The following is a 25,346-nucleotide window of genomic DNA, read 5'->3' on the forward strand; positions in this document are numbered from 1 at the left end:
CTCTGCAAACAAAATATAACATATGATACAGTATCAGAAGAAAAAACAATACATATATGTGCAAATACAGATTCTGGTAGGAGTATTGTCTATTCCTTGTTTTGAAGAGCCAAGAGAGAAAGAAAACCAATGAAACAGAAAACGTTTTGTGTAGGTCTTCATTCATGAGGAACAACTAGGAATGATTATGGTTAAATAAATGCTAATAAGAATGTTATAAAACTGTTCTTGAATAACATTTCTTTCTATTTATACAGTTTTTACTGTTTGGATAGGATAGCCTGTGTATGAATTAGTTGTCATGCTGTTCAAGAAACTGTTTGGGCTTTTTATTGTGATGACTGAGCAGCTCCTTGGAGAATTAACCACACGCTGATTAAGGCTTAAAATGAAATTATATGTTTGTGGCATATTCTCAGTCTCAAGATGAACAAAAGTTCTATTTATTTTCTCTGAATAATACCACCAATAAGCTCAAGCAAATATTATTTTGGAATGTTCTTCAATGAGCTGCAGACTACATACATCAACAGGTGCTTATTCTACTCTTATTATGTTAATCAGCTTTGTTAACCATACCTTAAGAATTACTTAAGGCAGTTTCATGTATAATATAGCACAATAGAATGTATAATATAGCATAATAGAAAGGGAAACTTTCAAATTATATATTTTAGGTAGCTGTAATTAACTGGAAGACCTAGGTCTATATTCCAACACTGTATATAAATCAATTCCCTAATCTAATGGAACTTGTACTTTGGTAATTTCTTATGAACAAACATGAATTCAGAGAAAGGAAATCTTCCGTGGAAAGTGTATGATAAGGCATCCTGAAATAATCAGAACTATAGAAATCAGGTAGTTTTTATGGAGCAACATTTTTTATTCACCTTATTTTTCTTCAGAGATTTTCCAGTTGTAGAACGCTTCAAAGTATATAACTTGTATCATACTCTGTCTGTCTTACAAATATGATATATCATAAGGAAAGCCTTAAGAAAAATTGTTAGAGTTATGTCGATTACTTACAGTCTATTGGATAAGTCAAAAACTCATACCTTATCTACATGTAACCACCTAAAAATAAATCAGACAGTCTTAGCTGGTCATCTAAGCTCTTTGACCAGCTGCAGAAGAGGTAGACATCTTCAGGAGTCAATTTATTCCTTTCTATGGTAAGCTGGCAGTCAGCCTGGAATTAGTTTTTACAAGCTGCAATACTTGCAAAACGGAAATAGTAGTTTATCTTGCTCTATTCTGTACTATCACTATTATCTCATCTGAAAAAGAAACAGACTTTTCCTTGGACAGTTGACATATTTAACTTAAATGCAGGATACATGTCTTCGTATTTACTTGCACCCTCCAGACAATTTCTATGTCTGTCTTATGGTGATTTCTAGAGATATAGGAAGGATCTGTACCTGAATTGTTTATGAAACATTGTTTTTTTGTAAGTCTATTCTTTATGCTCTTGTGAGAGTGGCATAAATTATATTACCCTGAAAGCAGCCTAGGCATGTCTTCTGTTATGTCAAATAATGATTACCCAAGGAAATGTCTTAGAACAAAAGAAGAACACAATAAATTCTGCCCTGCCCCAGTCTTTCCCAATCTGTATTAATTTGGTTTAGAGACTTTCTGAAGTTTTGAAGGTCATGCTTTCTGATAGCTCTCAGATTATTTTTCTTCTATGAATTAGGCAGTTCTTCCTGAATATACACAAACTTTCAGTTGTAATTGGAAAAAGATTAATTGTCAAACCTTGGTTGCAAGAGGTCTTTTTCATGTTTTTTAATTCCTGTCACATTGCATCCCTCTCTCACGCTCTGCTGTAGATCATCTTCCACTCATCTAAATCCATTACTTGGGATTAGATACAGAGTATTCTGTCCATTCCACTGTTTTTCTTTATACCTCCATTCACAACCTTTAGTTTGCATTAAATGTGCCATCCTAGATCCATCCTCCTCAATCCTGATGCTTCTACAGTTCCTAATTTTACTAATTCACCTCTTGTTTCTCATTTAATTTGGCATCCGGTTTCAGGCATCCTCCTTTTACATTCCCCAGACATTTTTTGCCTCCACCAACCACTCCACAGTTGTATGTGCACCCTGACAATTCTTCCAGTTTTTTCTATCATCCACCCTCCTCCCCCAGTTTTATAGTCACTCCTCCTGTTGTCCCAGGTGTGTATTTCTCAAAAAAAAAAAAAAAAAAAAAAAATTGTCTAATGGAAGGCAATCTCCTAAAGAGTTTGTGATTTGATACATAATCTCCTGTCCAGACAAAAAATGATATCTATTACTTAAAAGTGTGCCGACTTTCTATTTTTTCATGGTTTTGTACTGGTCCTGGGAAGAGTTCTATCCTAATAAGCCTTGCTGGCCAAGTAGGCCAAATCTGTGCTTGTGAAGAGGCAAGAGAACTACACAAAAACTGTATAATAAAATAAACCACAGCAGTTTAGGAGGAAAAACCTATCTCTGACTTTTTAATACTGTTTCTGATAAAGAGCAGCTACTTAGAAGGAGGTGTTAACTTTTACTAATAACTGCTGCTGAGCAACTGCTTAAAAATTCAGATGATAAAATTTGAAGATATTACCTTCAAAGAGTATAAAATCACTGCCCTGTAGATATTTGAGCAAGAACGTTTTTCTTTAACAGAAACGGTGGGAAAGTTTACCTACTCCACTGTCAGTCCTGCTTTGATTTTTGCTCATCAAGTTCATTCAAAGACCTAGCTCAGTGTATTACCTGCAGGACAGGTTTTGTGTAATGTTCTCCCTTTCAGAAGTTAGCTTTTCTGCTGCAGATCTTTTTCACCTCTCTATATTATTATTTTTCGGCTTGTCTTTAATTACTTTGGGTTTTCTGAGGCAGCATGTTCTACATAGAAGCAATTACAATTTAGCCGGTTGGGAGCTCTAAGCAATAAAGCATTACCAGCAGCTCTAATTCAGCTGTGTTTTTTATTTGTTTTTAAGTATTCAGCCCTCATTAGCCATGAGAGTTTTACAGATCCAAGAATATTTCTGAACATTTAAACAAAGTGTGGTCAAGCCAGTCCCTGGCCTGCAGAAGTAACTTCTAGCTGATGTCGATGCATAGAGCACGCTGCAGTGCCTGCTGCCAGTGGCATGGGATCTACATAGTTCAGAATTAATCACTAGATGAGATGTACTGTTATCACTTTTCAAGATCCATTATCTTCTGCTGATAAAGGTGTGTGAAGATCTTTTATTAGAGGAATCAGTGCATCTTAAGGACCAAAGAATTTAGTTGTTAATCAGTTCTAACCATCTTTAAACTTTTAAGTAATACCTTGATTTTTTTCAAACTCTCTTTATTTAAAAAACAAATGTTAAAAACCATTTCCATTCCTAGTTTCAGATGGACCAGGAATACTGAAGTATTGAATCAGATTTTGTATTCACTAATACCTTTCTCATAGTATTTTCTAGTTCAGCTGAAATAGGAAGCACCACAGAAATTCTTAAACTTTACGCTTCTACTTAATTTAAATACCAACATTAACCCAAATATGCCTAACATCAAAACTTTATTCTGCTTATGTAAATCAGAATATTATGTTTCGCCACTCACTCATTGGAGAAATAAACTAGATGGACAAATCAGTGTAAGTTAAGTAGTGAGGTATTTGTTGCATAGTGGTTTTACGTATTGGGAGAGTATTCTCAAGAAACAAATAAACAGTAAATATATTTTGTGATCTCTTCTAGAGATCACCCAAGCAAAATATTTGCACTTGAGGAGATCTTCTGCTGGAAGAAGGTAAATCTCAGTACACAGCCAGCACTGACTGCCGCTCCAGCCCTTTCATGCTGTGAAGTTACCTGCTCGCCCCTCTTTAGCAACAACTCTTTGTGAACTTAGACTTCTAAATAGTACTGCTTTAAGTAATTGCTTTATGTTTTGATTTATTCAAAGAGAATAGTGTTGACACTTTAAGATGAGTATTTGGGCTGCATCTTTACTGTAAGTAGGAGTGCATACATCATGCAGTGCCCTAGGCTCTAGAGTGTCTGAGAAATGAGTGTATGCTTTTCTACCATCAGTCATACTTTCAGTGTTTATCACCAGTTCAGAATCAACATCGCTTAGTGAAATAACTAACAGTTTAAAGAAAATAAATCCAAGTGTACTTCTGCCTTCTCTTCTACTCCACCTTTCCTTATCATTCTGGTTTTTTTAATTTTTTTTTTTTATTCTATGTTTTCTTTCATAGTTTACTTCCTGCAGTTGCTAAGTATTTTCCTTCTTTTCTTCTGTTTTGTGAACCACTTTTTGTTGTCATCATCATTTTATTTTAAAGCCTTTTCTATTTCTGTGATTCATTCATCCATTCCATCATTTACAAAACATTTCTTAGAGTCTTTTTAGCCTATCAACTTAACACATGAGAAAGGACTGGCAGCCTTACAAATTTCCCCCTGCAGCCTACTGCAGCTTCACTTTCGTTAAAAAAATAATAGAAGCAGCAAATCAGAATCTGTGAATTACAAGACTGGATTTGGCTCTACATTGAAGACCAAGCCACCTAGTACTTTAAAGGTGTATTTTTTTAAATGTACACAAAGGCTTCCCACTGCCCTAAAACCTAATATCCTCTAGAAATCAAACCTTCAATTTCTTTGAGATATCATAAGACAGTAATGAGAGATAGCCAGATCCATCCCTATAGATCATATTTCCTAACTATCTAGAAGAGCTGATATTGTAAAGAAGTCCTGGGACAAAGGAAATTATATTTCACTCACAAAATTCAGGATAGATATACTCAGAACTTCAGGTCAACCATAGTACGGAAAAGGTGCAGCTAGCAATATAACCTGTCTCCAACAGTTATGGACGCCTGGGAAAGAGTATAAGAAAAGGGGAACTACACGTACCGTTTTCCCCTGATACATTCTCCACTGCCAGCCATTTGTAATTCAGAGTATTCCTGAGCCATATGTAGCTGCAGAATAATGATCCTCAGGGTTTTTTTTCCCTTGAACTCATCAGTTTCCCTTTTAACATCACGGATATTTTTAATGTTCAGGCATGAAATTATATGCTGATGCTTGTGTGAATCTAGGTTATATTAATGAATAGAAAAGCTGTTCAGTGCTTTCTCATTTAGGTCTTGAAATGAATAAAATTTTTATTTAAATTTTAGTGATTCACTTTTCTGTCTGGTGGGTAGGATTTCTTCAGGACTGCTCTATATTGCAGTTTCAGATCTCACAACAGAAGTGTGCCTGACAGAACCAATCCTGAAGTCCTTTCAGAGCAAAACGTTTTCCATTGACCTCCAAATAACAGCAGAAATCAGCCTTGTGTAATATCCATATGCACTACCCTTCCAAAAAGGTATGACAGGTGAAGGTTCAGGCACCAAGCTGAGAAGAAGAGTGTCCCAAAGGGCCAGAACGATAGACCATTATCTTTGTTCAAGGTGGAATGAAACAAACTTTATCACGGATATCTTCTAATACAAAATCAGATGAGTGTTTTTAATTGAAACAGCAGAAGGAAGCTTGTTTCTAAGACTTTTTCATTGAAATAACTTAGTAAAAGACTTGTGATTATAAAGACTATTTCCATATAATATAGATAACATAAAGAAAAAGTAAAAAATAATTCTGTGTGGATAATGAGTTAATGGTCACTGGTCAAGGTTTTCAAAATAAACCATTGGTCTGAGCTACTACAATTTTAGGTGTTGTATGGTATCTTGAAGGTAACTATTTTTCAGAAAATGGTGAGTAGCCATTCTTCAGAAGTTAACTCACTTGTGATTTTGGATTGGAAGCCACAGAGCAAAGGTACATATGACTGGAAATGCTCATTTCATAAAACCTTGGCTAGTTATTATTTATTTGTTTCTCATAACATATATTGAGGACTTTTTCCCCCTGTTTTATCTCTATCTCATGGAACATGCTCTTTGAATTCTGATTGTTTATAAACCTTTCCTGCTTTTCCTGTCACAGACTTCCATTTGCTTTGCAACAGGATCTGTGTGTTTCTACACAATGACATAATCACATTATTGAACACTATTTTATTACGGGCACCCTTTGCTTTTTCCAATACAGAGAAATCCCTGATGAGACATAATTGAGTATTTTGTTTTCTCCATGCACATTATTCAGATACACTTCTGAATGTAGAATTATTTGTCTTTATGAAGAGGTTTTCTGTACAGCATACAGCTACAGTGTTCAAATATTTCAAAAATATTTGATAACTACCTTCATAATTACTTCTTATTGCATAATGCTATCTGGCTGCCAACTGAAAAGAGAATGAAATAAAATAAACTCTGTAATTTTGTGTATCAGGTTGGAAATGTCCAAACCCTTTTTGTTTTCAGAGTCATAAAAATAAAGAATCCTGAATTGAAACGAAAAGTAAAATATGAAATGGCCAAAATGTTTCGCTTTACAGACCCTAAACAGACAAACCAGAAAAAAGGCATTATGGGCAAACCACCCGTTTGCAAGTGATTTTATATGCTTTCTTGCACTTTTAGTAGATGCCATTTCACTAGTTCTTGTAAGAAAAGCATAAATGATGCCTGTATCCAATTAAGAGGCAACAACCCAAAAAGTACAGCCAGTGTTTATGCGTTGTTTGTGCAAAAAAATATCCTGATGATGATACAGAGAGTCTTGCTGAAGTGTGTGCATGCATGTGTCTGTGTGTGTGAGGCAACAGTGAGAAAATTCTGCAGTGGAACAGAACTCATCCGGCAAAGGTTTAGATGAAGTCAATGGTCCATCTCTGAAACTGCCAGAGCCTGAACGTAGGAGATACTGGAAGAGTTAGCTGCCTGAGTTGCTGATACTACAGTGTTAGATCAGGGGGAAAGACTACGTAGCGGAATCTTAACTTCTTATTTCTTTAAGTTGCAGAGCCAGGGGAATCACTGTTAGCTTGTCTGCTCATGCTTGCAGTGAAGCAGAAATCTCTCAGGTTGAGAGCTCAGGGACTTTCTTTCCTCGAGGACAAGAGATGATTCAGGGTGAGCTGCTGGGGGAGGCTGCTGTGAAAACAAAGGAGGGGAAGAAGAACTCAAGATTAGTAGTGATAGAGGACTGCAGATACCGAGGATATTTGTGAATGATTTCTTTAGTTAATTACTTTCTCCCTGAAACCAATCAGAATATGGTTTAGATCCTCAGTGCTTGGCAGAGTTAGGGCATTTCTGCATTTTTAAAGAGTAAAAATTACGATCCAGGGCATTAGTACCTTAGAGAGCTTCTTGAGCCTATTTCAGTATCTTCCAGTGCACAAACCTAGCTGGTGGTGAAGCCGCATTTTTTTGTGGATTTTACAGGAGGGGAAACAGGGAATAATTTTAGGATAAGATAGTTAAAATACACAAACTAGCATAATTATCGGCAAGCCCTGGATGCGATTATGTCATGTATATTTAAATAAATAAATATATCTTTGTCTGAATCTTTCAATTTCTCGCTGCCCTCTTATACTTGTACAGAATACTGAAATCTTCTGATTCAAGCTAGATGCCTTTTAGGAAATTAAAAATCTTTGGATTTATTAATAACATATTAAAATAGTTTCATTAATATTGAACCTCCAAAACACATCTGTTTACACCACAAAACCCCCAAGCAAGGCTCAAATCACAGAGATGATATTTTCCCTTGCTAATTTTTTCATTAAAATCAACATATTTCCTTGGAGGGACGGAGAGAAATAATTGATGAAATAGTTCCATGATACTATCTTAGAGAGAAGAAAATTCTCATTTTCTTCACTATGTAAAACTTTCCTTTCTCCTCAATAAGAGTAGATCACAAGCTCAGATTTATCTCAGAAATTATATGGATCTTACTGAAGTTTTCCTCAGGGCTCTTCTCAGCTAATGATAAATTCATACCTGTAGAAGCTACCTTTCTTTAGAAGTTCAGAAATAAAAGCTTTAGCTTAGTGTTATGCTCCCACCCCAGCTATGAAAATATGCTGATTCCGAGAAACTGCTCTAAACCAGTCCTGTAGTCCAGCCCACCTTATTTTGTTGGAAACTAAAGCTTCACAGCTTCTCCAGTTCTTCATCGTTCCTAATAAATAAACAAATAAATAAATCCATCACAATAGCAGGCATAGCTAGCAATTCCTGGACTGTTCTTCGCAGAAATATGTCTAATATTGCCGTATTGCTATCACAGGTAGTCAGTGTGTTCCAGACAGAAGCGGTAGTTCTCTGAGCAGAAACTATAAATCATAGCTTGATTTTACTGGCAGTAAACCTACCTGTTTTCCATTATGTGTGCATGTTAGCAAACTGTGAGAATTTAAAATAAATTCTGTATGGACATACAAAACTCTGAAGTCATTGAGCCAAGTTCTGGTTTTGTTAATTCTGGCTTTGTAACAGGGTCTCTGGCATCATTTTCAGCACTCTGCCCCATACTCCTCTGTCCTCACAAGGGGAAGAGACTTAAGGATTCAAACAGCCATATTCCATTTCCCTCTTTTTTGTCTTTTTACAAGCTTTGAAAGTAACATTTTATTTTCTAGCAGAAGCTTTACTGACACTGATAAAGACTCGCAGACAGATTGTGAAAGTATTTGAACAACTTTAGTCTGTTTAGTTGTTTTTAACAAGGTTATTTCCTTGCAACCACCTTGAATGGGCTGACTTCATGCCCTGATCCAATGTTTAGTGAAGTCAAAGTGAAGACTGCCACTTATTTCAACTTAATTAATGCATTGGATTGGGTCTGTAATTAATTTATACTCTTGTCTAATGAGAACTGTTGGAGGGGGTTATTTTTGGCCACTTTGAGCTACAGTTAATAGGTCCACTGTTCTTATTAGATTTAGTAGGCAAATTACTTATGCAAATATATCAGACAGGTTGTTAGTTTTCAAGGGTCTGATGCAAGGCCCATTAAAATCAATATGAGTCGTCCCATTTACCTCAATGGGCTTTAGAGCAAGCTCGGATACAACTGAGTTAATGCTGCATAATAACATGTGGTAACTTTATTTCATTCTTCCTGGTGTTGACTGTAATGCCAACGTCTACTAGTCTTAATTAGAATTTACCGTTACACATGGTATATAACTATAAATGGAGACCTTCTGTGCACCAGAAATCTTCGTATCTGAACGAGAAAGGAAAAAAGGAGTTGGATGGCACGGAGGCTTTTTTCGTTCAAATTAAGTACGTTCCTCGCTGTGTTAATGACTGTGTAATACAAACATTTATTTTATATTGGCATTTGGGTACTAGGCAGTTCTGTGGTTTCCTGTGACTGAATCCCTGTGATTCACAGGCAACATGTTTACAGTGCCAACCTGTGAAGTTTGGCATACAGTCAGGAAACAAGACCAGTACACTCCATGGAGGACAAAGACAATAGTACAGCAAAGCATATGTGTACAGAAAATCTTTGTCAAACAACAGTAAGCTTTTAGCAAATCCCTGTCCCATGAACATGTTAGTGTGTCTTTGACGGTGAGCACTTACTAACACTTTTCATATGCAAAGGCTCCTTGCTCCCAAATCATCAGCTCACAAACTCTTTTAGTGTATTTAGTGTAACAGAAGTTTTGATGGTTAGCATGTTGAAATAAAAATGTATCTAAAAGCACCCATGTTATCTGACAAGAATTAAATATAGATATATTCAACTGCAGTTATTTGGGTTCATAAAGCAATATATGCGAAATTTGTTTTGCTTTACACACTGGTCTGATTTTTGCTTTTTTGTATCTACCTCAACCACTAAACTTCTCTTCAAAGTGTGACGATGCTGTAGTGTAGCACTTTTTGGTCATTAGATCATAACTCACCCAGCACAGCTGCATGAGTAGGTTTCACACAGGATTAGGACAAAATTAAAAAGTTACTTCATATGACCTAATTGAAATGTCTTTTTTATGATGTACAAGTAGATACTATATGCACATTTTTAAACTCTTTCTTTAATTTTAATTGCCATAAGTGAGGTAAAAATAAGTGTAAAATAAAACACTGAATGGAAAGTAAAATAAATAAGGACATGTCCTCAGCTTGCAACTTAAAAAAATCTTGATTCCTTCAGCTATAATGGAACATCAACAATTTGTTGGTGTTTTTCATGCAGATCTAAATCCAGGCTCGGTGTTCTGCAGAGCAGACGTTATTTTCTCTCAAATTGTTTTTGATTAGTTTGCTTTTCATCTGTGTGCAGATACTGAATGTATTCCTGAGGATCTCCAGTCCTGCTTTTCAGAAATCATGCAGCCTGGATACAGAAAGTTAAGCTTTTTCCTGTGTTCCTTAGGACACATCATTTTCGGTAGATTTATCTCCAAATCCTTAAACAGCTTCAAATAGATACTGTTTTTTCAAAAAGTAACCTGCACAATATCTCCTCCATTCCTGAACATGGTCTGAAAATGAGAGCCACACAGCGCTGGAGGAGATGAGCACCAGGCTGGGAATGCATTTTCTGCATTTGGCAAAAGATAAGGGAAACATTATTTTTGCCATGAACTATTAGGTGGTTGTTGAATCTAACGATTTTGAGTCACTGAAATTCCCCGTGGGCCTCAAACAGATAGTCCAATTTCCATTGAAAAAACACACTTCAGATTTTGCTGTTTACATAACCTTCATATATATCTATAGAGTGGATATTCATGTGTATGCATAAGTTTAAAGTTATTTTCTAAGGCTGAGTCAGGTGAGTACACCACCGTGTAACCGAGCACAAAGGAAGGCATTTATGGTGGGTCTTTCATTAGTGTCAGCTCATTTTTCACTGCAAACCACATCGCAGTGTTAACATTTTAGTTCAATTTTTCCCAGCGGCAAGAAAACAGAATTAGTATTGCCACTTTTTAGAATGAAACATGTCAGTAACAGATACTGCAATGATGAACTTAAAATAAATAATTACATAGATGGTAGCTTTGCATGAAAGTAATTAGTTTTGCATTAATATGTTGCTTGAGATTTCATTTGGAATTAGTTAATGATTTTCTAGATTTGCATATTCCTAATTATTTGGTTTTAAATGTTAGCTATATACAAATTAATGTTTTATAAATTTTCAAAATTTTTACCAGGCACATTTAATTTATAATTTAGAAAAGCATTTATAACCTACTTTATGTGAAGAAAATAGATTGAACTTGGGAAAACAGTTTTGGCAGATCACGAAAATCATGAAATTTTGTAGAATGTCATCCAGAGCATAATTTTCCTATTGAAACCAAGCAGCTGTGAGCTAATTTGTACATAATGTGAGTTAATAAGCAAGGTGATATTCTTACAGACTTTGAGGTATATTCTCATCTTATCTGTTCTTCTGATCTAAAATTATTTTGCTAATTTCAGGGTACTGCTTTTGATTTTTATTAATGTACTGAAAATATAAAACAGACCTCAACAAGACCTCTGGTTAACCTTACCCCTAATTTAGCCTCTAGCATAGATTGGAGACATCTTCACTGCATACTCTAAAACTATTGTTACACAAGTCCAGAAGAACTTCTTTCTATGCATTATTTTCTAACAACAACAGGAAATCATGATAAAAATAATAGTAAAAAAAAAAAAAAAAATCCCCCATTCTATAAAGCATTCAAACTTTTGCCTAGGTATGGGTTTCAGTAAGGGATCATTTACATGCATAAGTGCTTTATATGACTGGTACCGTAAGGCTAAACTGCTCAGTGCTACAAAAGCCTGAAGATAGTTTAGCACTCAAGCCTGGATTCATAACAAGAAACGCATTCAAGTATTATTAAGAGGGGATTGCAATTTTCAGAACAAAGCTAGATAGAAACCTGTTGGCAAACATATCACAAACAGGACAGGTATAGGAAATTAAACTGGGTCAAAAATGCTCACCAATATACTATAAATACAACCTTTCCTGCAACATAAGTGACCATAGGAAAGTCAGATGTATTAGAACTGTGTGGGGTTAATTTCCACTGTATCAGAACAAACACAGAAAAACTAAAACCGGACTATGTCATGACAAAAGCACATGCCTGAATGGAATTGACTGCAGCATTTTTGCTGCCTAAATGCCCCCAGGCACTGTGAGGAAAAGGGTCACAAGTAGGAGAAGGAAAAAAATGCTAAGTAATATCATCATACCTTTTAGTTTTCCAAAGTGCAAACTAAAAATACAAATTAATTCATTTTCTTTAAAATTAATTGCATAAGATTTGCTTTATTTTTAACAGTACCAGTTTTATATCAATAGAGAAATGCGTTCTCCCAGTGACTTTCCATACATTTCATTGGTATCTTGGCAGAATCATGGCCTTATATACAAATTCTTCATGACAAACCCAGTTCTAACATCTTTGTGTGCTACTATTATGAATTATCTATTGGTTGAAAAATACTACGTAATTTAAATGTCTATGATCAACTATCTAAAGACAACTTTCATAAGCTGTTTGAAGTAGCATAAATGAAAATTTTTTGAGATTAACACATTTATAAAACACATATCATGAAAGTGCAAGCTTGTCAAAAGTACATGTCATTGAGGGAAATATGATGGAATTCTGAATACAAACAAACCAAAAGATCAGTAGGTTACTATTTTCACTGTGTCAAAATCCATTATTATTGGTTTATATTTAGATTATGTCCAATGTATGAAATATATTTTTCTAGTAGCATGATAAAATTAACGACACAAGCAGTATGAAATTATGTCAGGAATATTCTATTGTGTGAAGCTTTTCAATTATTATTTTCTGACAAAAGTCAACATGAAAATCAAAAATTGCTAAGCTAGCAAGGGGCAATGTTGGACAGCAGTGTGAGTTCTTTTTCCTTGTAACTGTTCCACAAGAAATCAGGTACTAAAATAACACTAGTATTCTGTTTATCTGAATGCATTAGCAGTTAATTTTTTGTACAAAACGCTGTTGTTATTCATGATGCAGGTATTTTAGAAACTGAGCATGTAGCAGCAAAGTTCTCCCGTTGTAAAACCCCGGTCTGATATCACAGAATTCACAAACATACAGCTATGACCAGTGGATTGAAAGTAGTAAAATAATGCCAAAATCCATGTATTTCCTTACGGTGTGTCATGCCTTAAAGCAGCAGTAACACTTGAGTTCTGAGGTCAGAAAGCAATGCTTGCACCATTTCAAAAAGCTCCCACCCACGAACTTCAGCACTTGATCTCCTCAGCTTCAGACCAAGTCAACAGCAAAGCTTCTCTTGTCTTTTACAAGAGTGGTAACATTAATTTGTCTTTCCTTGTCTCTAACAATTGTAATATTATTTTCTTTACACATCTGCTGCAAATTGACCTAGACAAGACTAAAATTTGGAGATTTTTCTCTTTTCCCTGCACATGAAAAAAATTACAGGAATCTGTCATATTGCTCCCGTGGGAGACATTGTTGATGTAAAGAATACAGCATTAACATAGCCAGCTTCTTAGAATTCAGCTTCCACAAATAGTGCTGATGCTTCTGCTGGTAAAATTTAGTTGCAATGATTTTTGTAGGAAGAAAGAGGGACTTAAGTGTCTGAGATAACTTAATTTGTATAAGTGATCACAGAAAGATTTTTCCAGTATTTTTTCCAGCAATGCAAGTAAGTATGGGATATTTCTTCTTTTGTCAGCTGAATTAGTTAAAGTCTGAAATTTAATATTTGGGTTTTTTTCAGTTGTGTCCTGGAAACTTTTATCCAGTATTTTCTTTGATTTAATTTTCTATCACATCAAAATAAGCTACAGAATCAGAGTGTTAATAAACTAACCAGTAAAAATCTTTGTTGTTACTTTGTGAAAATCTTTTTCTTACTCTGCTGAGGGGTCAGACCTTACTGTGTGCAATAGCTTTCCGTGAAACGAGTTGCTTGTTGATCCAGACTTACATAGTCTTTGATTTTTGTTCACCTGTTCAATATACAAATAGAAGAAGATTGTAATTTGAGGGCTGTTTTAACCCTTTTCTGATAGAGGGAGAAAGATAAGTTTTCCTAATGCTTTGGTATTAACTGTTCTACACATGGCACGAGCAATAATAGGATCAAAACAAATGCTGAATTTGAGCTTTAGAAGCAAAATACTGCAACAACAACAATGGAGTTAATGTGATGAGACAAAATGTTTTCAATAGTGTGTTCTGTGCTTAGGAGCTGTGTTTTTATACAAGTTGTTTTGGGTTTTTTTAGGGAGTTTAGTAATCAAAATCGGCTGCCTTCCCAGCAGCCCCTACGTACATTTCAAAGGCAGTATAGATGACTACTGAAAGAAGAGAATAAATAAATATTCCTTTTTTTTCTTGTAGAATCAGGTGATCCACACCCTCCAACTTGCAGTAGTGGCCAGTTCACATGTGCATACATGCAGCAGTGTTTGCCCCTCGCTGTGAAATGCAATGGGGCTGAAGATTGCATGGATGGAAGCGATGAAACGAACTGTCCCACGGACATGCCTGCCACCATGTCTCCAGGCTCCTGCAAGCAAACAGAATTCCTGTGTCCTTCCGAAGGCTGTATCCCATCCCTGCTGAAATGCGATGGTGTGCCTGACTGCCACCTTAACGAAGATGAAGTGGGCTGCCGTAAGTTACTTTCATTGCTATAGTTAAGGCGATGCTAATTTACTTTCCTAAAACAGTGGTGTGAAAAACTGCAACATAATGAAATATAGTGTAAAACTCACTATTCCCTTAACAAGAAAAATACTATTTGTATCACATATAATGTGTTACCTGGAGAGATACTCTATATTTGCAAATAATGCATTCTTATTCCCTGGCTACCAACTTTGATAAATGTTTAAAATCATTTGCATTGTATTTCTGTTAATATTTGGAAGCATTTCCATTTTTTTCCATAGATCAGTCAGCTGCATTTGCATTGCCTCATCTCTGATTACAATATGAGAGATAGATAGACTTTCACAGTGCTGTTATTCAGTAACATTCAAGGCAGGACTGATCTTTCAAGGATTTTGAAGTCAAGTCTGGTCTGTGCATGCCTTTCTAGGCAGTTCTGTTTAGAAGAGGGCTCTGTGGTTTTTTTTGGCTAAAGACATGATTTTGGAGATATTTCTTAAACTCTACATGCCCCAGAGGCATGTAGAAATTTCACATGTCCCTACGTTCAAATAAACCTCTCCTCATTAATCCTCATTTGGCCGTTTCTGCCTCAACCTGTCCTCTATTAGAGACCTCCCTGCTGTATCCTAGAACATGAACATCCTAACTCCACACACAGCAGCTAATCCAGTTCTAAAATCCCAAAATCCAAAGACCACAAGATTTCCATGATTATCAGTATTCTCCAAACATCTGAGATATTGTTTCCTTGCCTTTGACTTCTAAGCAATTCCCAGGCAGTGGGGGAAATTATGTCCTGATTGATTCAAAGAACAAAACTTCTCCATAGATACTGCGCACCTTGAGGTTCTGAGTGGGGTGGAAACTTAATTAAATCTGTAACTGCATTGCTAACCAAAATTCAGTTTTCGCTACATAAACACGTAAGTGTTGACAATCTAAAATAAGAATACAGAAACAGCAACTCATGTTTCTTCTCTGAAGAAGATACTGGTTGCAGGCAAAGCAGTTAGTGGTAGTTTGGAACCAGTGAAAAGCTGATTACTGTCAAAGCAGGTTCTCCCATTGAAATGTATATACCATGAGAGTGCAGTATTTCATCTCTAGCTGCCTACTTTTAACATGTGAATCACCATGTAAGTTTGTCAACAGAGAAATTCAGAGAGAGAAAAAGTAACTATCTCAAAACTTTTATTCATTTTATTGAAATTTCTGCATAGTCCATTAAATTGATTGTTGTGCTACTAAGTCCAGCCTATCTGTACGCTAATAACAGGACAAATTGCGAGTGGGATTTTTCTTCAGATTTTAAATTTTTCTTTTTTTTTTCCTAAGCAGTTATGCCATAGGTTACAGTGTAAGGTGTGCCCAAAAAAAGTATTCTATTACCACCAGCTGATCGAGCTGGTCCCGCCCAGTCTGGACCCTTGCACACAGTGGACGGAGATAAAGTCCCAGTGGTACACACAAGAGGTATGTTAGGAAAGACTGGATTAATCCCACGTCAGGCTAGGGCATACCCCTCCATGGGGTTGTTTTTGCTCAAGGACCTGGTTACACTTGGTGGGTAATGCAGAAAAATGGGGAAACCCATTGTGTACCACAAGGGGAACCTAATTTTAAGTGAGAACTCTCTGTAAGGTTTCATTGTGTTTATATGTATATACGTATCTGTAAGGGGGCATTGAGTTGGGTATGGTGTAGATGGTATATGTAGATATAGATGTAGAATAAGGGGTGGATTATGTCCTAGGTTACAGTGTAAAATGTGTCCAAAAAAAGTATTCTATCACCATCTTCAGGAGCTGTTGAGACCAGGTGGGGCGGTGCTCCCTGCCTCCCCCCTCTGGACTATCTTCTGTTAATGGGCACAACAATGCCTTATCGCCTGACCCACAGATAACTCGCTCCTGGACTATCTCCTGTTAATGGCCCATCAAGGAACTGCCTCACGACTCGCCATCCCATTGTGAGATGCTCCGCCCGGGGGGGAAGGAGCCAAGCAGTCCATGTCAAATAAAAACTGAGGTCTCGAACACCCTAGCAGCCTTCTTCCACTTGATTCCCAGAGGAGTTTTTTCCCCCACTGGAGTTCCAGAGGACAAGAGCTACCTACCTACCACTGGACCTTCGGAGGAAGACCAGACCCTTTTACAAGATCGCTGCTTCCACAGAACTACATGCATCACTTCAGGAGGACTGCATCCAGCATCTTATCAGACTGCTACTGCCACCCTAACAGGGTGGCAGTTGTATTTCTGACTCTGTCAGTGTAAACCAGTGGGTTGTTTTTTTTTTCCTGCTTTGTGGTTTTTATATATATATATATATATATATATATATATATATATATATATATTAGTAAAGAATTGTCATTCCTATTCCCCATATCTTTGCCTGAAGGCCCGTTAATTTCAAAATTATAATCATTTGGAGGGAAGGGGGTTGCATTTTCCATTTCAAGGGAGGCTCCTGCCTTCCTCCGCAGACAGCTGTCTTTCAAACCAAGACAAGTTATGAACACAAAGTAAGATTTAAATAGGAAAACACTTTTTTTTTTTTTTTTTTCTTGGCGCAGACCAACTCTTCCCGCTGATTTTAGAAAATTTAGGAATTAGTGGCAGTTTCCATTTTGTGTGTGCCTCGTCCCTTAGCAATTTCATTCACTGAAGTGCAACAATAGACAGTCAAAAATGTTCTGGTTTCTGAATTCAGGAATTCACCAAAGAAAGTTTTGTTTTGGGATGAAGACCGTTTGTCAAAATGCATCTTGCATTTTGCAGAGATTAAGTAAAAACCCCCAAAGAAGGCCAAGACAAAAAAAAAAACCAACCAAACAAAAAAATGCATTAGTCAGATCTCTACTAAAACCACAATATCTACCACAGAAATACTTTTCTTCATGACTTAGAGATTTATGTGGACAGAATTTCCAGTAGATTTCACTCAGCAGTTAGGTTGTACAGTATTATGTTAGTGCTGTTTTAGACCTACAAATGTGGAGGATTTTATTATTTGTTGCTTTTAAGAAGAAAATCTTGGAACTGTTTTCCAGTTATAGATGTTCTACTTGGCCAGCCTTCTTCTTGCTCTCAATTTTAGTAAAGGGTACTTTATCTCATCTGTTTAATCTAATTTCTTATTTTTTTTTTCAAATTGCCTGATTCCAGTAATAATGGTGTAAAACAAAGGTATTAGCATGAATGGGGTGTATACATTACTTTTCCACAGACCCCAACACCATTTAACTGAAGTCCTAATAGCAATGACCAAAAAATTATTTCTCAGTTCTCTGTAGTGCTCCAAAATGTATTTGTTATGGTCCTGGTAAGTTTTAAATACCTAGTGAATATTTAAAATGATATGCTTTCACAGGGGCTGTGATATTTTTATCTTTTTTACAAGTTTAATTTGGACCTGGAAAATAAAATATGGGTGAATAGCTGGTATTTTCACTTTCGTGTCTTCACTGTTGTTAATGCCTCCGTTTAATGTCTTTATCCCAAAGACACTTGAAGATGTCTCGTGAAAGTAAAGAATAACTAGTTGGGGAAATTTGAGAGTATTTGTAACACTGTTAACAGTAAGAAATATTAATTTTAGTTTCAATGCAATAAGAGAAAAAACTTTCTTTTTAAATGTGCTCTTAACATTCTTTACCTTGGCATGCATAACTTAGTGTCATTGCCCCTTCTGTCTTAAATGCTGGATCTGTGTAAAGCGTTCAGCAGTCAGATCTGTTGCTATGAGTGTTTCTTCTGTAAGTGGTATAAAAATTGCTGTGCCATAAGCTTGTTCAAGGGAAAGGGACATGTCAAAACCACATTGATGAGCAATAGAAAGAAATGGACCAAAAATAATCAACATTTCTTCTGCTTTAACCTCAGGTACGAGTCCAGCAGCCAGTCCAGGACTAGGAGAAATAATAAAGGGCTAAATGACACTTTTGCTCTTACCACAAGTTGGAGCTCAGGAACTGAATCTCTGTATTTGTCATAATACGTATGACAAACCATAAGTAATACTATATACCCACATAATTTACAGCATCGTCAAAATTCATGTGCAGGCAAAAAAGGTCTAAAGCACATAAAAAGATGTTTTATGTCAGATTTCCAGCTTTGTTGCTGTTGAAGTCCTAGTCCAAACATGTAATTACATTTACAGACTGGGTATTTGCATGCAAATGACCACTTATAAAACTGGTTCAAATACCATTGGGACGTCATCCCCCAAATTGCAAAGGATGTCCAGGATTTAGATCTGATACACCAAAATGACTATGACATTATGATTTGGTTAGGGAAGTGCAGCAGAGGGCTTGGGACTGTCAGTTACTTTCTGGAAAGCTGATGATCATAAGAAATAGATATTAGGATATACTGCAAATATGGAGTGATGCTGTAATCTGGTGGGGTTTTTTAGTCTGCCACAATCTGTTCTGCCAGACTGAGTGGTCAAGGGAATGGAGATCAGAAAAGGAAATTTTTGTTGTTCGTGTTGCTTTTATCCTACTGTCACGACCAGCAAATTCCCTCTTCAATATCAAGACTTCTTCGGTCAGTTGGAAAGACTTTCATATAAACACATGTGCAGAACAGTATAGTGATAGTTTAAAATCAGCCAGAAATTTTAAATTCTTGTAAAGGCAACTTGAAATTGGAGACAGAAGCAAGTTCCTCCTTTGTATTTGCTAGTATTCTTCTACAGATTTTTCTGCAGACTTTAGTAAATGGTCAGTGCATGTAATTAAAAGGTTTGATCCCACAAACCCTTGCTCACATGAGTGATTTGGTATTACTGAAAGAATATCAAAACTAGCAAGAGTTGACTGGCAAGATCAAAACTGGCAAGATTTGCCTCCATTATTGTGGTCTAAATTGAACTGCAGCATTTTAAATTTAGCATACTCTTGCAGCCTATGTAGGCCAGTGATTTAAATTATATCTAAGAGTGGAACAAATATATTCTACAGCAGCCTGGCCATCCAGCTTGGGAGGCTTATTGCCATGTACACTGTCTTGAACCCAGCAGCAGGGAAGTATTATGAAATTTAGATGCAGCATGGGTATTTTTGATATTCCCAGATTCTTTCTCCCAAACTCACAAGCTAATGTGACTATATTCAACTCTGATGGAGCCAGAAGAGTTCCCTCTGATTTGCATTAGTCTTGTGGTGACACAGGTCAGCTTGAATTACCTAAAAGAACACCTTAAAACGCAATCGTTTAAGGCAACATAAGAGAACGCTGTGTGAGAAAAAATGACAAAATGGTGTTATACCCTACAGGAGTCTGCAGGGAACACCAGGTACATCCTGTAGATCAGTGACTCAGGAATAATTCAGTACCTGAAGGCTTATGTGATTCCAACAAGATTTACCCCTCCTAATTCTTCTGGACAAACATAGATAATATAATTGAATGCCCAAGAATAAAGAAGGTGGGCAATTTTAGATTTTTTAGTTCAGTATTTCTCTACTTCTTCCTATTTGGTCTCTTGTAACAGGAGAAAACTATATAATGCAGTTTTTCAATTAGTGTTTTCAATTAATCCCATCATTTTAAAATTAGTTGTGAATGAAAGTTGATTATGTTTTGTGATATCTTTTTACGGGTTTTCCTTGGGTTTTTGCAGCTTACTCTGTCAATGTTTTAAGTAAATGCGCTCTCCTTTCTTTGCAAATACAACATGGGAAGATGCAGCTTCTGTAACATCTGTGCTCTGTGTTTGTTTACTTATTTATCTACTCAACAGTAAAGTTGTATGTCTTTGAAGACGAAAGCTTGTAGAGGTCACATAGATGCAAGTTTATATACTACAGCATGAATCAAGTTTTCTAGTAGTTTTTTAACAGTGAATAAAAGAAATATATCTGATAATAACTGTCATGTTACTTTTTGTTTCAGCCATTAAAGATTGTTTCAACGGTTCTTTGTTATGTGCACCAACTAATCAATGTATAGCAAGCTCTCAGCGTTGTGATGGTGTCACAGACTGCATTGATTTCAGCCTTGATGAGTCCAGCTGTTCAGGTACTTAGTTTTACATGAAAATGCCATTTGAAACAACAAAATATAGTAATTTCCAACTGAATCTTTAAGCAGTCCTCAAACTTAACTGAATTTTCTCTGTTAAACTTAATCAAATTACATCAAGCATGAATTTTCCTGATGAAAGTATAACATAGATCAAACAGTGAGAAAAAGATGGGAAATAATATGCTTAGTTAATGTTTTCACAAAGGGTGTTTCTTAAGGTATAAACACATTGTTCAAAACCAAAAGCCTCTGTAGTATACTACCAAGGCACTCTCCTGATTTTAGCCAATTGAATAAGCCACTTAAGTTAACCCACATTTCTGAGTTAATAGGATTTTTTGGGGAGGTTTTCTTCAAGTGTAATGTAAATCCAGGTCAGAAAATAAAATATATAGCACTGGTTTTAGCTCAGTGCATACATAATATTATTGTAATAATATAATTCATTATATTATATTCAATGTTTATTCACAAACAAAAAGTTTTACATCCACTTCTCAGTAGGAGGAATCCTCTGGTTTGTCTAGGACTTAAACTTGCCTATGAGTATCGTGTTCATTATATATGTTTATTGGACTTTTTTTTAACATGAGAGAAGAAATCATACTTTAACATCAAAAATTACCAATTTTGCAATGCATAGAGGATACATACTTGGTAAATTTGATTTCTAACAGGTATTTTAAATTAAAAGGAATATATTCAGAAATTAGTTTAATGTAGAAGAATATAGAACATGAACTAGTAGACTTTCACGACAGTAAATTACAAATCTTTTAAGATTACAAGTCTTTTAAGTAAGTAATTTACTTTCCAAAATTTCTTCTTAAAACTGGTGGCGCCCACACTATATAGTTCTGTTTATATGCTTCATCAAACAATTTTGTGTGGCATATATCCAAAATTCTTCAGGTCTAATTTACATTTCACCAGTTATTTTCTTACTAAAGAAGATAAAGAGCATTTTCTTACTAAAGAAGATAAAGAGCATTCGGTTTTGATTTTGAGTTTTTCTTGCTGTAGCAATGTAAACCCAGACTTCAGTAAAACTAAATGTGATGATGTGGAAATCCATGTTAAGGGATGTCAGAAGTTGATAATAGTGTATCACTGACAACCCACTCTACCTAAAAACCTTTACTCTTTTCAAGACTGATTTGTCTAGTTCTTATGAGAATGTGATTCTAAGTGTTAAAAGTTCTGGACATCTTTAATAAGAAGTTTGGTAACAGAGGAGTAAGTGTCTGTTCATCACCCCTACGTAAAAGCTATTAATAATCAAATATACTTAGGTGCTAATTAAATATAAGTTCAGTTATATTTTTGTCTCTTAAGTTATATATTCTTACTCATTTGAAAATCAAGTATGTGGCAAAAACTCCATTTCTGGAATCAAATGAAACTGACTTGAGAAAAATTAGAATCCTGTTCAAGTGAAGTACCAGTATTTCTGTAAGCTCAAGAGGAGCCCACTGACTATAATGTATTTGTGACTTGACACTTGTATCACCAAGTCAAGGTCTAAAGGAAGAATTTTTGGAATTGCTAATCACCAAAATGACAGGTGTGAATATTCTGCCATTTGAAAGGCAGGCAAAAAGGGGTGGGAATGTAATTTATAATTTTTGCTTTCATGTTTGCAGTTTGTCCTGAAGAATACTGCAAAAATGGAGGAAGATGCATCATCAAAGATGACATCCCGTTATGCCAGTAAGTTTCATTCCAGATTGATGTGTGCTTGAAGTTGGGAAAAGGTGCTGTTGAAAGAGCTGTTTTGTTCCCCAGGGACAGAAATGACGTTCAGTAGAAGTGTATTTTTAAAAGTTTCTGTATGTCTGCACTATTTTTATTTACAATTGCTGAGTTAAACCACATTTTGAGATGAATATTATTTATCAGATAGAATTTTCTGTAACTTTCATCTGTCATTGCATGAGACAACCTGTTGGCCTGACACTTTAAGTTGTCTATGTCTCTTGTTTCATGTCAGCGTTTAACAACACATGCTTCTATGAAAAATGATGCCTTATATGCAGCAGATGTTGTGTACTTTGAATGGGATTTAGAGCAGGACATGTTCTCGTCTGTACCTGAACTTGTGATGTATTTCTGTCATAATGTTATTTTTTGCATATATTTGAAGAAAGAAGGTAATGTTTTTCCACTTATGCCAAACAAAGAGTTAAACGTATGCTTATATTTTTCTGGAAATACTCTATGCTGAATAACAAATAATGTATTCATTTCTGATGGGGAATGTACAAGTCATTAGAAAGTGTCTCAGGCTCTCTGAAGGGATTCATTTACACAAGATATCACTCTGTTTCCCACTGGGAAATTACAGGAGGCTTTTTAAAGAGCAAAAACCACAATGTTATATGTTCTCATACTTTTGTCCTTCATGTGCTTCAGTGGATCTTGCCAAAGAGTTTGCCAAATTACTAAAGAAGTGACTGTTTTATCAGAGTATATATCTTAGTCAAAAACAGACATTAAGGTTTGTCTCCTAGTCTCTAGGAAACTCACATTAACAAGCCTGCTGACAAAATTTCAGTTATTGCAGAATTTGTAACTTTCAAGACAGGTTTATCCTTTACTGGTTGAAGAAGTGTGACAAATGACATACTCAGAAAATACAGGCACTTTCATACTGAGTACTTTGATTTAGCTCTCAGAAAACACTGTTAGTTACCTGCAGATTTCCCAAAGAATCTCCTCTGTCATAGCATAGAGAATAGTCTCTGCAAGAAGCTTGGAATTCCATTAAGGCGGCTGTTTCAAAACTTCCTGGGACACAGAAAGAGAGAAAAGGGACAAAAAACACAGCGAAAGGTTACAGATGAAATCAGATGGATAGCCAGCAGAAAACAAAGGGATTGGAAAAATCAGGGAGTTTACAATTGGTAGATTAAACCATTGATCAGCACAAAAATTGCTTGCAGGGACAAGTCTCTGAGGGAGCAATTGAGATTTTTAAGGACACAAGAGAATTATAAAAATTGACCTTATGTGAGGACTTGCAAATTAAAGGAAATCAAATTAGCAAGTGTTGTTTATCCACAGAAATGAAGGATAGTTGGAATTGTAAAATGGTAAATAGGATACTTCCCCTCAGCATTTAGTAAGAAACACGATACTGAATTCTGGTACAATATATAGGTAATTGGAGCAAAGGCACAGAAATGAAAATGACCTAACTGATGGGCTAACATAACTACAAGAGCTGGATGTGCTTGTGCTGGGGAAATAGGTCATCTCTGTTCAAGAATACAAGAAAAGTAGTGCATGTTACAATAGTGGAAGGCTTTCTGAAAACTCTGAGAGTAAGGGATGTGACTGGAGAACAGCAAATGGAGAAGAAAAGGAATAGCTAGATCAGCAGTCCCATATCAGCACCATTCAAGGCTTTATAATCTTTTGAAGGAATTACTCATACATATAATAACAGGGGAGTTAGACAATTTTAAGATATTTTTCTGCATGATTTTTGACAATCCCACATGTCAGCATTATGAAAAGAAAGAAAAAAATGTAAAAAAAAATGTACCTTAAATGATCAAAAAATGTAAAAGTATCCCAGTTTTCACTGCCTAGGGGGAAAAAGTGAAAACTATATAAATTAATGTGGAAAAGACACTATTTTTTCACCTATTTGTTCTCTTAAAATTCCTGAGGAAAGGATGATAGATATAGGTGGAGGCATCTTCTTCTCTTGAGAGCAACTGCTCTTCCAGACTGCAGGGTAGGTCAGGAGAAAAAGCAGAGTGTGTAAGAATGCAGGAAGCCTGTCAGACAGTGAGAACCCTGAAAAGAGCAGAGAACAGATACTGCCCTGTCACAGAGAAGGAGAGTCTTCCTAGATACCCAGAGGTAATTGTGTGGAGATTACAGTGATCCTGAAAGTCACTGAGTTTGACTAAGACTCTTCAGTGACACAGCGGACAAGGGGAAAATTTGTTAACATATCCTTTTATTGTTATTTTTTCTTATGCAGTGGATTCTGACCTTCCTCTGCTTGAGATGCTTGTGTTCTAATTTCCACAAAAGAAACCTCAGTCTGAAAGTTAAAGTCTCTTTGCCTCTCTGAGAACATTGGTTTAACAAAATGTCTGAACAGGTCTCAAAGCTTCATCTCATTCAAGGCTCTATCACGTTCCTATAAAAACTGAAGATGCTGCTCATCTCACCTTAGTTTGAGGTATATGGATAGAAAAAAAGCGAGTCGCTCACTCTCTTTTTGTTGGTGATAAGGGAAGAGTTTTTCAGTGTGTTTAATGCAACGTGGTTGAAGTGGCTAACTGTATAGACTCCTCCAAGTAGTTTAATATGTCAACATGGGAACAATGAATTTGCAGCAGCTGCTTAGGCAAAAGAAATCAACTGTTTGAAAAGATTGAAAGTTGATAGTAGATTTTATACATTTAGTACTTCTCAAGTTTCTTTCATCCTGTATGTTTGCATATGTATGCACTAGTATGGCTTAGATATGTAAAGTGAGTATGTAGGATGTTAACCTGACTGTCTTTCAGTAGATGTAACTAAGTGAGATTGGTAGAAGGGTGAAGGTGATCTCTGACATCCCTCTATGAAGATACATCTGTAGACCAGGTGGAAAAGAACAGTGGATACAAGTCTAAAAAAAGTTTCAATATGTGTTGGAATGGGTAACCGGATTGGTATGTCAGGTTGCTGTTGTTCCTGTTTATACTAC

At 35.9% G+C, this 25,346-nt stretch overlaps 1 protein-coding gene across 1 annotated transcript in view; it reads left to right on the plus strand.

Annotated features, from left to right (window-relative positions):
- Nucleotides 1–25,346, plus strand: part of MALRD1 (MAM and LDL receptor class A domain containing 1) — a 268,374-nt gene that overhangs the window by 195,907 nt on the left and 47,121 nt on the right. The window contains exons 34-36 of the mRNA XM_086467325.1: nt 14,319–14,594; nt 20,504–20,629; nt 22,279–22,345. Of these exons, the coding sequence (XP_086323451.1) occupies nt 14,319–14,594; nt 20,504–20,629; nt 22,279–22,345 (469 nt within the window). The remainder of the gene's footprint in view (nt 1–14,318; nt 14,595–20,503; nt 20,630–22,278; nt 22,346–25,346) is intronic.

Source organism: Leptosomus discolor, chromosome 6, assembly GCF_034619465.1.
Source record: "Leptosomus discolor isolate bLepDis1 chromosome 6, bLepDis1.hap2, whole genome shotgun sequence".
Lineage (NCBI taxonomy): Eukaryota > Metazoa > Chordata > Aves > Leptosomiformes > Leptosomidae > Leptosomus > Leptosomus discolor.